This window comes from Oncorhynchus masou, chromosome 17 (genome assembly GCF_036934945.1).
Source record: "Oncorhynchus masou masou isolate Uvic2021 chromosome 17, UVic_Omas_1.1, whole genome shotgun sequence".
NCBI classification, from domain to species: domain Eukaryota; kingdom Metazoa; phylum Chordata; class Actinopteri; order Salmoniformes; family Salmonidae; genus Oncorhynchus; species Oncorhynchus masou.
The window spans coordinates 39,442,700-39,460,354 of NC_088228.1; the positions used below are offsets into that span (position 1 = coordinate 39,442,700).

General features: G+C 44.1%; 2 protein-coding genes and 1 non-coding gene across 4 annotated transcripts in view; all 3 read right to left on the minus strand.

Moving 5' to 3' along the window:
• The window catches only part of LOC135559027 (cell adhesion molecule 3-like), an 82,552-nt gene extending 75,522 nt beyond the window's left edge, over positions 1-7,030 (minus strand). Inside the window, exons 1-2 of one of the 2 annotated variants that reach the window (XM_064993337.1) lie at positions 6,804-7,030; positions 4,626-4,809 (exon numbers count right to left, since the gene is read on the minus strand). In XM_064993337.1, the coding sequence (XP_064849409.1) occupies positions 4,626-4,719 (94 nt within the window). In that variant the 5' untranslated portion in view covers positions 4,720-4,809; positions 6,804-7,030. The remainder of the gene's footprint in view (positions 1-4,625; positions 4,810-6,803) is intronic. The other variant, XM_064993338.1, reaches the window with a different exon arrangement.
• Positions 7,031-8,702: 1,672 nt separating this feature from the next.
• Positions 8,703-8,776, minus strand: trnar-ucu (transfer RNA arginine (anticodon UCU)). The gene has a single exon. It is a non-coding gene; the product is annotated as a tRNA-Arg (tRNA).
• Positions 8,777-14,503: 5,727 nt separating this feature from the next.
• On the minus strand, positions 14,504-16,648 carry LOC135559028 (succinate dehydrogenase cytochrome b560 subunit, mitochondrial-like). The gene is made up of 6 exons (XM_064993339.1): positions 16,579-16,648; positions 15,855-15,914; positions 15,623-15,724; positions 15,108-15,169; positions 14,858-15,021; positions 14,504-14,747 (listed from the first exon to the last, which is right to left on the minus strand). Exons 1-6 carry the CDS (start codon positions 16,593-16,595, stop codon positions 14,640-14,642), a joined length of 513 nt encoding a protein of 170 aa, XP_064849411.1. The 5' UTR covers positions 16,596-16,648; the 3' UTR covers positions 14,504-14,639.
• Positions 16,649-17,655: the final 1,007 nt, after the last annotated feature.

Below are 17,655 nucleotides of genomic sequence, written 5' to 3' on the forward strand. Positions count from 1 at the left end.
ATTACAGCTGCAAATCTCTTGGGGTATGTCTCTATAAGCTTGGCACATCTAGCCACTGGGATTTTTGCCCATTCTTCAAGGCAAAACTACGCAAGCTCCTTCAAGTTGGATGGGCTCTGCTGGTGTACAGCAATCTTTAAGTCATACCAAAGATTCTCAATTGGATTGAGGTCTGGGCTTTGACTAGACATTTAAATGTTTCCCCTTAAACCACTCAAGTGTTGCTTTAGCAGTATGCTTAGGGTCATTGTCCTGCTGGAAGGTGAACCTCTGTCCCAGTCTCAAATCTCTTGAAGACTGAAACAGGTTTCCCTCAAGAATTTCCCTGTATTTAGCGCCATCCATCATTCCTTCAATTCTGACCAGTTTCCCAGTCCCTGCCGATGAAAACATCCCCACAACTTAATGCTGCCACCACCATGCTTCACTTTGGGGATAATAATCTCAAAACACATCGTTTTCCTTGATGGCCAAAAAGCTCAATTTTAGTCTCATCTGACCCAGAGTACCTCTGGCTTCTGGCTTTTTTCTGGCCACTCATCCATAAAGCCCAGCTCTGTGGAGTGTACGGCTTAAAGTGGTCCTATGGACAGATACTCCAATCTCCACTGTGGAGCTTTGCAACTCCTTCAGGGTTATCTTTGGTCTCTTTGTTAACTCTCTGATTAATGCCCTCCTTGCCTGGTCTGTGAGTTTTGGTGGGTGGCCCTCTCTTGGTAGGTTTGTTGTAGTGTCATATTCTTTCCATTTTTAATAATGGATTTAATGGTGATCTGTGGGATGTTCAAAGTTTCTGATATTTTTCTATAACCCAACCCTAATCTGTACTTCTCCACAACTTTGTCCCTGACCTGTTTGGAGAGCTCCTTGGTCGTCATGGTGCCGCTTGCTTGGTGGTGCCCCTTGTTTAGTGGTGTTGCAGACTCTGGGGCCTTTCAGAACAGGTGTATATATACTGAGATCATGTGACAGATCATGTGACACTTAGATTGCACACAAGTGGACTTTATTTAACTAACTGTGTGACTTCTGGAGGTAATTGGTTGCACCAGATCTTATTTAGGGGCTTCATAGCAAAGGGGGTGAATACATATGCACGCACCACTTTACCGTTTTTGATTTAAACAAGTTCTTTTTTTCATTTCACTTCACCAATTTGGTCTATTTTGTGTATGTCCATTTCATGAAATCCAAATAAAAATATATTTAAATTACAGGTTGTAATGCAACAAAATAGGAAAAACGATGAATAATTTTGCAAGGCACTGTACCCATATTTATTGTGATCTAAAAGGGCAAAACTGATCCTAGATCAGCCCTCCTACTCTGAGTCGCTTGATACATACGGCCCCAGGTTTGAAAACCAGTGGCCTGGGCGAGGCCGTCCAGAGTAGAGAGAGAGTTAGAGGGCGATGTAGAAGCTTAGGCCTCTTTATTAATGTCACAGTCACTAGCCAGTAATTCCCTCAGGCTTCTTGTACTCCAGCTTGTTAATGAGTCAGTGCTTATCATTCAGCATTGTTAACAGGCTAGAGCCTCCCTCCCATCCTCCCTTGAGCCACTCATGATTGTCGAGGTAGCAATCCCAACTAGCACCCTATTCCCTTTATAGTACACTACTTTTGACAAAGGCCCACTATATAAGGAATATGCTGCCAATTGGGATGCAACCAGTCCGTCAGTCAAAAACAAACAGCATACAGGACGCCTGTCAGCCAGGTTCTGCGTCTCAAATGGCAGCCTATTTCCTATATCTGTCCTGGTTAAAAAATGGTGCACTATATAGGTAATAGGGTGCCATTTGGGACATTAGTCAGTCAGTCAGTCAACAATAAACAGCCCACAGGAAATCGGTGGTGTGAGTGGTTCTTTCAGGAGGCCTCTATGCTGCCAGAGCCCCATTCCCTGAGCAGACTAAAGTGAACTGCTGGCACAGAACAGAGGCCATCTCTCTCTCCCGTCTGTAAATCTCAACCAAATTAATGATTGGTCTACACCCGCACGCCGTCCTTTAATATTTATTCATTATTGGTCACAGCTGAAAGAACAGCCTCTCTCTGCCTCACTCAACCCAGCGGTCCACTGCTGAGCCGCACGAGACAGAATGCCCTAAGGTAAATAAACTATTAACCACGTCGTGTTGTGGTCTTCTCTATGAGACCACACTATGGATGCATCCCAAATGGAACCCTGTTCCCTACATATTGCTCTATGGGCTCTGATCCCAGATGGCTCTAAGGGCATGGACAAATGTAGTGCAGTGTGTGTGGACACAACTCACAGGCCTAAGGTAATTGGGTTAGCGATACAGAAACAGGGGCTGCAACCCAAATGACCCTATTCCCTATGTGTTTGCTCTACTTTTGACCAGAGCCCTTAAGGAAACCCATAGGGTTCTGGTCCAAAGTACTGCACGACATAGGGGATGCCATTTGGTACTTATTCTTGCCCAATCACAGTGATCTAATATGTATCCTTCAGCGATATACTCCAGCTGAACTGCTCCACTGCACATCTTGCTGTAGAAAATGGATTTGTCAAATTGTGTGCAATTAGAAGCTCCCTGTATGGGGGCCACAGCACAGACAAACCGTTAAGCGCTGTCCTTTCTCTGGCTTTGACACACTGCTCATATGGGAGTTTCTTCATTCTGTATCAAATGTTTAAATGAGCGCTGACACACAATATGCACGCTCTCTCCTGTATTGTTTCGCTAATACATATCATTCATGTGCATTTTGTTTCTGGGCAGAAGAAAGTAAGAGACAGCCATAACATGGAGGCTTTGAAAGGTTGAAAGCAACAGTATAGATGTTGAGGTGTGTTGTAGTGACAGACAGGCTTGGTGCATCTGATGGTTTATCTGCAGTGCATGGATCTGTCTAGCTAATCGCTTTTCCTCTCTGATACATAACATTGCATTATTTACGCTAAGTAGGCCCTTCTGTTCAGTGCCTTTTAAAATGAACTCCCCATTCACACCATTATTTGACCCCTCTCCTTCATCTCCCCCCTCCATCCATCTGTTCCAAATGGCACCCTATCCCCTATATAGTGCACTACTTTTGACGAGGGCCCTATGGGCAATGTGGAACGCAGGCTACCACTAGGTCGGACACACGACATTAAGCCATGTGTTGCTGTATATCAATAATTTAGGTCCCAAAAATGTATGTACCAATCGCCGATTGCTCCTTTAACAACCTGATCAGATAACCTAGATTGAATGGCTCCCAGTTGATCAACAATAGTGTAAAACAGCTTTAAGCTACAACCAAAAAGCTCGGGGAATCCATTGGTTGTTCTTGCATGGTCAATTCTCCACCAAAACAAACCCTAATCAAATGTGACATATTTCTGAATGCGAGAAGTCCTCGTTGCACTGCAGGTGCAAATTTCAATCTTGGCGTTGGATTGACAAAATAAGCTCCGCATGAAGAACCAAAATCTCTATCAGGTCTATGCCTTCTCAATTTCAGAAATCAGGACTTTATCTCATCTTATACATGCTTGAATTTGATGAATATTTTCAATAATTGCAATCATTATTTCTATTTACCGGGCCATGATAGGATTTCATTAGCATGTGCTCAACACTGACCTCAGTTGCCTCCCTATGGGGCCTAGTCAAGAGCGGTGTACTATATAGGGAATAGGGTGCCACTTGGGACTGGCCCCTTATCTCAGTAGCAGCAGAAGATTGTTTATCATCCCTACCCCCAGCAGTAGGTTACAGCTTCTCACTGACCATTGCCTCGCATTGACAACCCCTCCACACTGCTCTCAACACATATTTCATACGCAGAAGCACAGAAAATACAGTTATGCATAATTCAACAGACAGTAAAAACAGCTGACATAGTTAAAGTAAGTGCAAGTGTTCGCATGCGTTCAAATTTGTGGGGTTCCGTGTGAGTGCAGATCTGCAAGAGCATGGGCATGAGAGAATATAGTCTAGTGTTGTGTCTTTTAGAGTCTGAGATAGTTACTCTCTATTATATAGGCTATAACATTACTGTGTGTGTGTGTGTGTGTGTGTGGCCTACTGTATCCAGTGAGGGATTGTGTGTGTGTGTGTGTGTGTGTGTGTGTGTGTGTGTGTGTGTGTGTGTGTGTGTGTGTGTGTGTGTGTGTGTGTGTGTGTGTGTGTGTGTGTGTGTGTGTGTGTGTGTGTGTGTGTGTGTGTGTGTGTGTGTGTGTGTGTGTGTGTGTGTGTGTGTGTGTGTGTGTGTGTGTGTGTGTGTGTGTGTGTGTGTGTGTGTGTGTGGCCTACTGTATCCAGTGAGGGCTCTCCCAATGCCACTAATGATCATGAGCACATTGGCCCCACATAATAATGTGCAGGGGTAGCCTATGTATGCGCACATATGTGTGTGACACCGAGAGAGGCATAGCACAGGCCTGTTTGTGCACATGTAAGTCACACACATTCTTTGAAAACAAGAGCAGAAATTCAGTTGGAGTTCAGGGGGAGGGGGGAGGGGGGACGTGCCCCAAGAGCTTATTATTAACGCTCCATGACTCCCTTGTAATCACACGGTAAATAAAACGTCAACAGGATAGAGCGTCAGATGGTGGAGGGGAAGAGGGGGGAGTGTGGGAGGAGGGGCGAGAGAGATGCTTACCAAAAACGATGGAGTTGCTTTGAACAGAGGCTGCCAGTAGTGTCAATAAGCTCAGAGTCCATAGACCAGGGACCGGGTAAGAAGGGAATGCCATGGTCGGTTGGACACACAGATCCGTTTGTTCGTCTCAATGAATCCTCACGAGGGTAGGCAGAGGAGCACCGGAGTGTTACCAGAGTGTTACCTACAGCAGTGGAGATAAAACCAGACCATTATTGATGAATTGCTTGCTTTCTGATTGGTTGGCCGGTGCTGAATGAACGTTTGGACATCGCTACTCACGTAACTGCTCCATGGGTTTTATCAATCTGCCTGTGTCATAAAGTATCGGGTGGTGACGCAGTGACCAAGTCTATAGCCTACTGCCGTCAAAGGCAACTGGCGGAAAACCAATGTCTGTTATCATTGCCCTAAGTCAGGGGTTTTCAAAGCGGGGTCCACGGCCAGATCTCAAACTATTTATGTGTCATCTTTTTTACATTTCATTTTTTTAATGAATATTACTAACAACTGTTTAAACAACTTTTGGCCATGGATCTGTGGAATAAGTTTAAAGTGTGCAATACAATACATTGTTCTATTTTTAAGCTGTTGTTCTGATTATGAGGGAGTCCCTGACGAATTTGTTATTACAAATGGGTTCCCCAGACCCAAAGAGTTTGAGAACCCCTGCCCTAAATGTATTCAGTCCACCTCTAAATGTAAAGGTGCAGTGCCAATTATAAGCAATATTTTTCCCGGAAGTCAGTCAATGTCTCAACTTACTGTTAGTTAGGATAGTAAAAGCACACAAGCTGCAATTTAGAAAATTGGTTGTGCATCAGCAGTTTTTCTCTTGTTGTGTCAGTCACTGACAGTCACTCAATTAGCCCATGTCAGCTAACATTTTATAGATTTATAGGTACGTATCATGGCTGAATTACTGACCAAGCATATGAGGAACATGCACAGGGTCCCCAACCTCCAGGGGGCCCTCATTGATTTTGTTAGTCACTCTCACTCAGATATCATATGAACATGGCATTAGTCATGACAAAATGTGTAGAATTGGGAAAATGTTGCTTTAAAACGGCTATTTCTTCTCTCAATCCCATGGCAAAATGTGTAGAATTGCAGGAAATTAGCTTTACAACAAATCTTGCTTTGGTCCCGAGAATGCTACAAACTGCCACGTATAGGTGGGATGTTTTCTGGGACCAAAACAACTCTTGTTAACTACAAATAACACAAATCAAATTCCCCTATTGGCCAAGCAAAACGCAGGAGTGAGCAGCAAGATGCCTGCACCGGTCGCCACCGGTCGCCCGTTGAGAATTCCCTGTCTGTGCTTCACATGACACAGATGTAACGCACATTGTGTCACTATAATACATACCCTCGGGCTCTCACAAGCACATAGCTTTACATGGCAGCCGAGGCAAGGCTAGGATCTACCCTCGAAATGCTCCTTCATTGCCACCGTTCGGTTCAACGGCAGCGCGAGCCATGGCGAGAGAGAGGTTGCCTGCGGGACGGGCGGGCGAATATAGGGCGGGGATAGGATAGGGCAGGGGGGTGTTTATTCTTGTTGGAAACATTCGAGGAGTGTGTCAAGAAAAACACAGAACTGATTGGTAGACTATAATAACATTATTGCGGATCACCACTAATAATAGCCCCTCTACAAAGGATTGGATAAGTCCAACCTAAAGATACGTATAGCCTACAAGGCACCTGCAATGCTGCTGGATGCGGCGTATAATCTAGAATGGAGCCACCTTTCCTACACCTTTCTCCCAATAAACGAAATTAGCCTACGTGTGGAGGAAATCGGAGACACCTAGTAGCCTATAAACGTGGAAATAACCGTGCAAACAGCGCGCTGTTGCAGCCACACGACCAGTGTTAAAAGCCGTGAGGGAAGAGACGGCGGGGCATAACGTAGCTACAGTCCAATAACAAAAAGCATATTCGCACTAAATTATACAACGCGTCCAGCGTTTTATTCCCGGGTCAAGATAACGGTTTACCTCCACCACCTGCCAGTAACCTAGGCTACTGAGCGCGGCGCACGCAGAAACATTCCAGGACAAGAACGCATCGTATTTACAACAGTGTCAGGTGTCTCCCGTTCGCGTATAGCCCGGACACAGCCAACAACAATAATATTCCTAGGGACAGACATAGCAGCATACACACCGATATACGCCTCTGGAGTCCGGGTCCGGCACTATTTGTCGCCGTTGGTTCTGGTCTGGAAGTGGTCCTTGTGATGCAGGATAGCTGGCGCTGGATCTGAGGTCTCTCTGGATATGTCTATATTGACTTTTTTTATCTTCCTTCTTCGGCTTCTTGTTTTTCTTGCGTTTTCCCTCTCTCCACTGCTACCGTTCAATGCAGCAAAAACAGCCTGTCTGAAAGGCAGGAGGGAGGAGGGGTGGCGTGTGGGGCGGAGGAGGGAGGGAGGGGGAGGGGATTTTAATACGATTTGGCCCGTACCATTCGGATAACAGAGCCAGCGCATACTGCCTGGAAGAGGGAGAGACACGCAGAGAGAGAGAGAGCTAAGAGACAGATTGAGATATATTTGGAAAGAGAGAAACTGAGATTTCATGGGCTATTCATATAGATTGTATGCCCAGTCATCTCATAGTATTGTTCTTAGCCTCTTATAGACAAATTAGAATTGTTCTTTCTGAATTGATTTTGTATTATTATATATTTAGTCATAATAGTCTATAGGTAGAAGTGGTAGTAGGCATAGTCCCCATAGATAACTGATGTAGGCCTAGACCTGACATGTTTTGCTCTGCTTTCTGAACTGGAGTTGGGGCCTTTTTGTCTGACAGCGCGAGGCGTGGTCTGTCTGAGTGGAATCAACACGCGCCAGGCCCGCCAGGTGGGTGTTCAGTGGAGGGGGGCGGTTCAACTCGCGAGGGGATTAAGGATTAGTTTTGCACGCGGATTAGTTCGTGTGTGTGGGGAGGCATGGGGTTAAAACATGGTGGATGGCGGCACGGAAAGCCCAATCACTACCATAGGCAACAAACAGGAGGCAGGAGGAAATCAATGTCAAACTGGGGGATAGACAAGGGATCACCAAACTGACAGCTGTAGTAGCAGCAGGATTGTTTTTACAAATATAATGTCTCTTAAAATGCAACACATAGAGACACATATGCCTACTCATTGCAGCATTTAATGCGTCCGTTTAATTCAAACGCGGTGTTTTAATGAGTTGTTGGAGAGGACTGAAATGATAGTGTCTCTAAAAAAGTCCCTGACAGGTCATGTGAGTGCAGGACAGCTCCAGGTGCTGAAAACAGAAGCACGAGGCAAAGAGTTGTCGTTGCGCGCATTCCAATACGAGCGGCAGTTGCATAATCAACATACAATATCAACATGTAATTTGATCTATTTGTGATGATGGCGGATACCTAGAATACTTAATTTGTGTAATTGAAACAAATGTGCACCCAGGCACGTGCAATGAGTTTTTTATATGGCTTAGTCCTAATATATGATTAAAAGTAGTTACATAATGTGACACTCATTATTGCCTATAATTACAATTATTACATAATTTCCCCACATACTGGCAGTCAGAGCGGGTATAGACTATTCTATATTCCTCATGACTTATGGATAGGTGAGTGAATGAATTCAGATGACATGAAAGAAAGGATACGTGTGTGTGTGTGGGGGGGGGTCTGAGTTAAGATGTCAAGCTAGAGCTGTAGTCTTCCAAGGGAAAGTGTCTGACGAGGTAAGTCACTCCGTACCAAGCGGCGCATGCACTGCGCACACATTCCCGAATCCTGCTAAAGGATATCGCGGTACTGCGATGAGAACTGATAATAAAAATGCATGGCTTAGAGAAACCAAAGCGCCTCTGTTCTGGAAATGGCATACTTCGTTTTATAGAGAAAATATATTATTTTGCCACAGAATCGCCATTAGATTATTTCCACATTGAGAGACAACATACACATTCGTATAGACACAATATTGTATTGAAATAAAAGGTATGATTTAGGTACATCTACACATTTGCAAGGTTTATGTTTTCTAAAAAGCCACTTGACTCCTGATACAACTCATCTCTGCCGGGACTCGAACCCGGAGCCTCTGGATTAGAAGTCCAGCGCGCTATTCCATTGCGCCACAGAGACTGAGTCTCACCAAATGATGATAAGAGGGTTTATATTTCCCCCTACCGTATACAGCATCCTCATCACGCAGCATCAGGACCACTTGGCTGCTGTTTACCGAGAGACCGGTAGAGGTCGCACTAACAGCATCACTATGCAGCGCCAAGATGGCGATATCAGTTTCTGTGCGTTTCATCTGAGGGATAGGCAAACATCTTTGATTTCATGCATAATTACGCAGAGTAATTATTTGAAAAAATACAATATTAAGTGCATTTGTAACAATTCATGTAACTTGTAAATATCAGATACAAGCATCCAATAAAATGATGCTCTCATCATGGAGATTTCCCCCCTTCTCTCTTGGTGAATAGAATCTATTACTCTTTCCTTATGTCACCACTTTTTCTTTAGACCATGCGCTCTCTGAGATCTAAAGGGCGTAAGGTAGCTTAAATGCTGACCAAACCGTGCCAGAAGCGGGCAGGACATGCAGGTTGAAATATCAAAACAAACTCTGAACCAATTATATTAATTTGGGACAGGTCAAAAAGCATTAAACATTTATGGCAATTTATCCAGCGAGCTTGCTGTTGCTAGCTAATTTGTCAATGAATAAACATTGGGTTGTTACTCGTCATCTCCTCCTTCCTTCTTTTTCTTCTTTGGACTATATATGGCAGTTGTCAAACAACTTTACAACTGACAGGAGTGTGGACCTCATCTTTCAATCACCCATGTGGCTATATGCTCCTAAAACCCAATGAGGAGATGGCACGTGGGTATATGCTCCTAAAACCCAATGAGGAGATGGCACGTGGGTATATGCTCCTAAAACCCAATGAGGAGATGGCACGTGGGTATATGCTCCTAAAACCCAATGAGGAGATGGCACGTGGGTATATGCTCCTAAAACCCAATGAGGAGATGGCACGTGGGTATATGCTCCTAAAACCCAATGAGGAGATGGCACGTGGGTATATGCTCCTAAAACCCAATGAGGAGATGGCACGTGGCTATATGCTCCTAAAACCCAATGAGGAGATGGCACGTGGCTATATGCTCCTAAAACCCAATGAGGAGATGGCACGTGGCTATATGCTCCTAAAACCCAATGAGGAGATGGCACGTGGGTATATGCTCCTAAAACCCAATGAGGAGATGGCACGTGGCTATATGCTCCTAAAACCCAATGAGGAGATGGCACGTGGGTATATGCTCCTAAAACCCAATGAGGAGATGGCACGTGGGTATATGCTCCTAAAACCCAATGAGGAGATGGCACGTGGGTATATGCTCCTAAAACCCAATGAGGAGATGGCACGTGGCTATATGCTCCTAAAACCCAATGAGGAGATGGCACGTGGGTATATGCTCCTAAAACCCAATGAGGAGATGGCACGTGGCTATATGCTCCTAAAACCCAATGAGGAGATGGCACGTGGCTATATGCTCCTAAAACCCAATGAGGAGATGGCACGTGGGTATATGCTCCTAAAACCCAATGAGGAGATGGCACGTGGGTATATGCTCCTAAAACCCAATGAGGAGATGGCACGTGGGTATATGCTCCTAAAACCCAATGAGGAGATGGCACGTGGGTATATGCTCCTAAAACCCAATGAGGAGATGGCACGTGGGTATATGCTCCTAAAACCCAATGAGGAGATGGCACGTGGGTATATGCTCCTAAAACCCAATGAGGAGATGGCACGTGGGTATATGCTCCTAAAACCCAATGAGGAGATGGCACGTGGCTATATGCTCCTAAAACCCAATGAGGAGATGGCACGTGGGTATATGCTCCTAAAACCCAATGAGGAGATGGCACGTGGGTATATGCTCCTAAAACCCAATGAGGAGATGGCACGTGGGTATATGCTCCTAAAACCCAATGAGGAGATGGCACGTGGCTATATGCTCCTAAAACCCAATGAGGAGATGGCACGTGGGTATATGCTCCTAAAACCCAATGAGGAGATGGCACGTGGCTATATGCTCCTAAAACCCAATGAGGAGATGGCACGTGGCTATATGCTCCTAAAACCCAATGAGGAGATGGCACGTGGGTATATGCTCCTAAAACCCAATGAGGAGATGGCACGTGGCTATATGCTCCTAGAACCCAATGAGGAGATGGCACGTGGCTATATGCTCCTAGAACCCAATGAGGAGATGGCACGTGGGTATATGCTCCTAGAACCCAATGAGGAGATGGCACGTGGCTATATGCTCCTAAAACCCAATGAGGAGATGGCACGTGGCTATATGCTCCTAAAACCCAATGAGGAGATGGCACGTGGCTATATGCTCCTAAAACCCAATGAGGAGATGGCACGTGGCTATATGCTCCTAAAACCCAATGAGGAGATGGCACGTGGGTATATGCTCCTAAAACCCAATGAGGAGATGGCACGTGGGTATATGCTCCTAGAACCAGGACGCGGCAGGGAGCCTAGTGGTTAGAGGGTTGGGCCAGTAACTAAAATGTTGCTAGATTGAATCCCTGAGCTGACAAGGTAAAAATCTGTTGTTCTTCCTTCATTGTAAATAAGAATTTGTCCTTAACTGAGAGTCAGCATGTTGAGCATCGCATATAGAACCAATTTGTATTTTAGAGCCCGGACGTGCATCATTCTTAACTGGATGATATCAGGTTGGAACCACCAAGACTCTTCCCAGAGCCGGCCACCCGGCCAAACTGAGCAACCGGGGGAGAAGAACCTTGATCAGGGAGGTGACCAAGAACCCAATGGTCGCTCCAGAGTTCCTCTGTGGAGATGGGAGGACCATCCAGAAGGGCAACCATCTCTGCAGCACTCCACCAATTAGGCCTTTATAGTAGAGTGGCCAGACGGAAGCCATACCCCCCTTTAGGCTGTCTCGTCGTTGATGGTAATCAAGCATAATGCGGTTGTGTCATCTACAAACTTGATGATTGAGTTGGAAGCATGCGTGGCCATGCATTCATGGGTAAATAGGGAGTAAATGAGGGGCCTGAGCACACACCCTTGTGAGGCCCCTGAGTTGAGGATCAGCGTAGTGGTGTTGTTTCCTACCTTCACCACCTGCGGGCAGCCTGTCAGGATGACCAGGACCCAGCTGCACAGGGCAGAGTTCAAGCCCAGGGCCCAGGGCTTAATGATGAGCTTGGAGGGTACTATGGTGTTGCAGGCTGAGCTGTAGTCAATGAACAGCATTCTTACATAGGTATTCCTCTTGTCCAGATGGGATAGGGCAGTGTGCAGTGCGAAGGCGATAGCATCGTTTGTGGATCTATTGGGGCGGTATGCAAACGGAAGTGGGTCTAGGGTGTCAGTTAAGGTGGAGGTGATATGATGCTACATACGTCTCGTGTCTGAGCCGTTGAATTGCGACTCCACTTTGTCTCTGTACTGACATTTAGCCTCTTTGATTGCCTTACGCCGGGAATAACTGCACTCTTTGTATTAAACCATATTCCCAGTCACCATCAAAAATGCAGGTGTTTCAGCTTAGCTCAGTGCTTTACGTGGTGGCAGGGCGAGCGAGCAGAAAATAGGAGCATTGCGCCATGATTGGCTCAGTGTTCTGTCACTCATGGGGACAGTACGTCATCGCCAAGTTTAAGTCCTTAGTAAGGGTAGACATCCATATTGTCAGCCCTTTGCATCCTGCCATAGAGTTATATTACAAGTTCCCTTTCAAGAAGGCTCAAGGTCATTGGCCACAGATAAAATTATGTCAAATCATGTTATATCTACAGCAGCTTTGATTGGACTTTCAAAATCTTAGCTAGCAGTCATCATCATGAATCAAGTCGACAATCTACTGGCAAATCCTTTTAATCATTGTCATATGAAGAGGAATAATTTAGAGAAACTATAGATAAAACGTATCGGTGCTCATCGGCCATTGGACATAAACATTACACAACAAGTTGGAAATCACAAATTCAACAATGAGTGGTTTATAAGGAATTGGCTACCTGCAAGCATTGCAAAGCAATCACTAACATTAGCCTGCTATTCAATGGAGTGGCTGTGTGTTTTTTGTTGTTGTTGAGTTCCCACCATAAATCCAGAGAATGCCAGACTTTGATGACAGAGTATGATGACAAATATTGCCCCCAAAGGACCACCTTCACAAGGTGAGTCCAAAAATGTCTTGTATGCTACTGCATAAATTATATAATATGCAAAGGAGATATGTATACTGTAGCTAAGAAAGTAAAACTAAGTGTATGTTGTGTAGTAAGGTATTAGTAGCCAATGTGACTCACTGTAATAATTGTCTATTTTCACCAATGCGGCATTGTAAACACATCGTTCGTGGCCGGTGTGTACTTGTTTGCAAACTTTTTATGTTTATGCAAATTCAGCACAAACAACATTCTATAAAATAGTGTTATTTGACGTATGTTGACATGCAAAAACCCAAACGGTGTTCAATGTGCCTCACCAATGTCTATTTTCACCTCTTCATTTCACCTACTGTTCTAACTTGGTAGCGCACATGTAGCCTATAACCTGTTTTAGAGAAATGTTATCGAATATTGTAAGCGTTCATTGTTTATATGCCCCCTCTATTTATCCTACGGTTCTGACTTGTACAGGAAGTACACTGTAAGAACTGCCCATGTTCTGAATTCTGTCAATGTACATTTCAAAAGTGCTGAACAAATAGTTACATTGACTATGTCCGTCGTTGCTCGCTAATTAATGTCTTAATCGAAATTACAGATGGCCACTTATCCGCTCATCATCCTCTTATGCCATAGTTTGTACATCTCAATTGTCAGTAGAAAACACATTTGTTTAAGTAAGTCTGCCATATCAGCCATGTTTTTTTAAAGACAGTAAATGAGGCTGAATGAACTGTTTCGCTGTCAGACAAGGCTCTGCTGAAAGCCAGCTGTAGCAGCGGTAAGGTGTTGGGACTCTGCTGTTAGGCTAACAGTTTGCAGGCACCGTTTGTCACCGTTCTAGAGCAATTAATGTACTGTTTAGTGTTGTGTGATGGCTTTGCTGGCATGCATCCCACATTTTTGTTTGCCCCACCAAGATTTACATGCTAAAATCGCCACGGATCCATATATATATTTCAGAAAACGATAACTCATTCAGCTTTCATATCAACCTTCTGCCCTGGCTACAAAATGCTATTAATGGTGAGGTGGGATGTGGACACATAAAACAAAGTAATGGGACTGTCTCTTTCACTAGGCTGAGGATGATCCACACACTCCACTCCCGCTGTGGCGGAGATACAGATATGGACTCGGATCGAGACTTAACTTGGGGCTTGAATAGATATTAGAGATTCAAGTTGAAACACCACAAGCTTAAGCTCTGACTTGCAAGTGGCATTAATGCTGATTTGAATCTCTGAGTGATGTAAATGTGGATCTATTGCAGATAAATGGAAGACGTAAATGGAGACAAATGTAGGACATTACCATGTGAAGAGGCAACCTGTTTACTATATATAGATATATAGCACTATTTTTGACCAGAGCCATATGGGCCCTTTTCAAAAGTAATGGACTTCATTGGGAGCCATGAGAAGGTGACATTATTGTTCAGTTAGATAACAAACAGGGTGATATTATGGTCCTTTTTCCCCATCACACAACAGTATCCTTTTCTAGCCTTGTGAAACCGGACTGATCTCGACCATAGGTAAGTAAAACAGAATGTGAGCGAAGTGAAATTAAATATTAGTCTGAGACCAGGCTATGCCTTTCCATGATAAAAACAGGAAGGAAAATAGGTTAGACATTTATTTATTCATTCAATTACTGTGTTGGGGACACAAAGACAAGAACATTTAAAAAAAACATCCCTCGTGTCCGCCCCCTCTCTCTCTCTTCCTGCACTCCTTTTCTCTGCTCTCGTCATGCTGCTCACATGTATGCAATGGCAGCAATGGAGGTCAGTATTGACAGCACAATGACCACGTAGCCCGAGCGATACACCTCAGGAATCTTAAATCCCTTACCGCTATCCCAGAACTAACAAAGAGAGAGGGAGAGAGAAAGAAAAGGAGAATATATTAAGGAAAAACAAGGACCGGCAGACAGTGTTGACTTGTGTTGTTGTGCGCTGTGGACACAGTACTTACCAGATGGCGGATTCCATTCAAGGTGTGGTAGGACACAGGGAAGGCAATGCCAAACTTGGCAAGGCTGAGCAGAGCAGGACCAACAGACAGGGAGTGGATCAGGTCAAGGTAGTATGGATAGTTACCTGGCAACACCAGTGCTAATAGAGCAAATGCTGAGATACCTAAGAGAGAGAAAGAACAATAAATATATGTTGAGGGCTGTGATCATGTGGGCCTTTCCACATACTGTACAAGGTTGTTACATTACCTCCACTGAGTCCCACTCCTGTGCCTCTGTGTGTGATGGACATCATCATAGGCAATGACCACCTGCAAGACACAGGGTACCATGGCCATCACACATACAGTATATAAAAACACATCATTTGTAGTTCACACTGGATATAAACCCTATCAAGTTCAAGTTGGGTGCCTGAGTTATTCCCGGCCATGTCATCTGACGTTTAGTCTAATACACTGTGGCCGAGCTGGTACAGCAAAAGTGATAAAGGATCATTACATACATAGAGTAAAATATCTTGTGAGGAATGGTTGTTTTGTGCTTTAAAAAGGTACTTGTGCTCCCCTGATCCATAAACCATGTCACAATACACTGAATCAAAGCTGTGCCTATGGTCTTCCCATGAAATTAATCGCTGATGGCCTGGAGACTCAATGGACTGTACAAACAGAATCAAGCAACTCAGCACCAAATTCAACAAGGACAGCTATTACTGAGGTGCAGTGTGAGCTTCTTTATTATCACTCATGTAGTCAACTTACTTATAGATGGTCAGATGTGGCGACATGGGTCGGTTCAATTTGTTGTTTTTGGCCCAAAACGTGTTCATTTCCTCATTTGCTGTGGTTCCCATTGGAACAGCACTTAGAGGCAGAGAGAAAAAATGAATTTAGAACACATAAGGCTATAGGACACGTACAACATGGCATTTATCTACTTAGAAAAATAACAGAGACAAGTGTACACAGACACACAATCGACACATCTACTCACTGTCTGCATAGAATGCCAAACTGAGGGCGGAACAAGCAAGTGCCCTGTCGGGTGAAGGTTCTGGGAGAGATGAAGCAAAACACATTTAGTAATGTTAGTAATAACAAGGTTTAAGGACAAGATTCGTGAGCAGCTTCCTTCTTAATTCATTACAGCTTGTTTGATATTGGTGAGAAGGTTGCGCAATGGCTCAATTAATAATGCACAAGCAATCATAAACTGTGTGGTCAAAGTTCAAATATCCTAGAAGAGCTGAGGTTACTGGGCCGTTGTGAGGAAGAAATACTAGTACGCTAGCTAGCTAAGTAGCTAGTAGTAAAAGGGTTCAACTTCTATTTGGGTCACACGTGATGAGAGGAGTCCCAAGCTAACCTCACATCCAAGGTTGGGACAAGCTAGTTAGTTACGATACTTCACAAGCAGGCTAAAGTTAGCTATCTAGATTGGCCGTTACATCCACGGAATTTGGACGCATGGCTTCCATACGAATGTAGAGCTCATTGTAGCGTTTATAAGCTATCAAAATAACGTGTACATCTCAAACCTGTCGTCACAGTAGGAGTTAACTATTTAACTTGTATGCAACGGGGTGACGCAAGCTTTCTAGGTAAGTTAAACAATCTACTTGAACATCAAATTATTCTTAATGAGTAGTACACGTCTAACCCCCCCCTCAAATAAAATGTATCAAAGTTAGGTACGGTACAGTTAGCTAACTACTGACCTTAGAAGCAACGCCATTTTTTATTTGACAGCTGGAACAGGATATGGCGTATCTAGATGTTATGCCGCGTTTGTAACAACTAGGAACTCGGGAAATCTCTGACTTACAACTCGGGGGAAAAAACGTTTTGAACAATCATGCAATTCGGAATTACTACACGGGAATTCGGGCCTCTTTCTGCAGCTACAACTTTCCGACCTGAAGTTCACTGACGTCATGATTTGACCTTGTATTTTCCGAGTTACTATGTTGTTTGAACGAAGCACCAGTTCCGAGTTCCCAGGGGTTTTGAATGCAGCATTATTATATTTTTCCTGACGCTACGGTCAGCCACAACGTCATAATCCCCGCCTATTTCTACAATTTATCTTCTTAAAATGTGATTTGAAACCTAAATCTAACCTTAACCACATTGCTAACCTTATACCAAACCCTAATCTTAAATTAACAAAAAAAGGAATCAGTTTTTACTATATAGGCAATTTTAACTTTGGTAACTAGTGGAAACCCATGCACTATTTTCACTCCACTTGGATACTTTTTATTTATCCCTTATTTTACCAGGTAAAATGACTGAGAACACGTTCTCATTTACATCAATGACCTGGGGAATAGTTACAGGGGAGAGGTTGGGATGAATGAGACAATTGGAAGTTGGGTATGATTAGGTGGCCATAATGGTATGAGAGCCAGATTGGGAATTTAGCTGGGATTAACATTAGTGACCACAGAGAACCAGGACACCCATTTTAACGTCCCATCCAAAAGACAGCACTTTACACAAGGAAATGTCCCCAATCACTGCCCTGGGGCATTGAGATTTGTTTTTAACCAGAGGAAATAGTGCCTCCTATTGGCCTCCCACCACAACTTCCTGCAGCACTTTGTCTCCCATCCAGGACCAACCCAGCTTAGCTTCAGAGGCAAATCAACAGTGGGATGCAGGGTGGTATGCTATGGTTGGAAGTGACTTTTTCGTAGCAGGTTAGGAGAATTTACACAGTGATTAGGAGAGTTCATGTAGCAGGTTAGGAGACTGAAGTTAAGGTGCAGAAAATGGTTAGTGTTAGGGAAAAT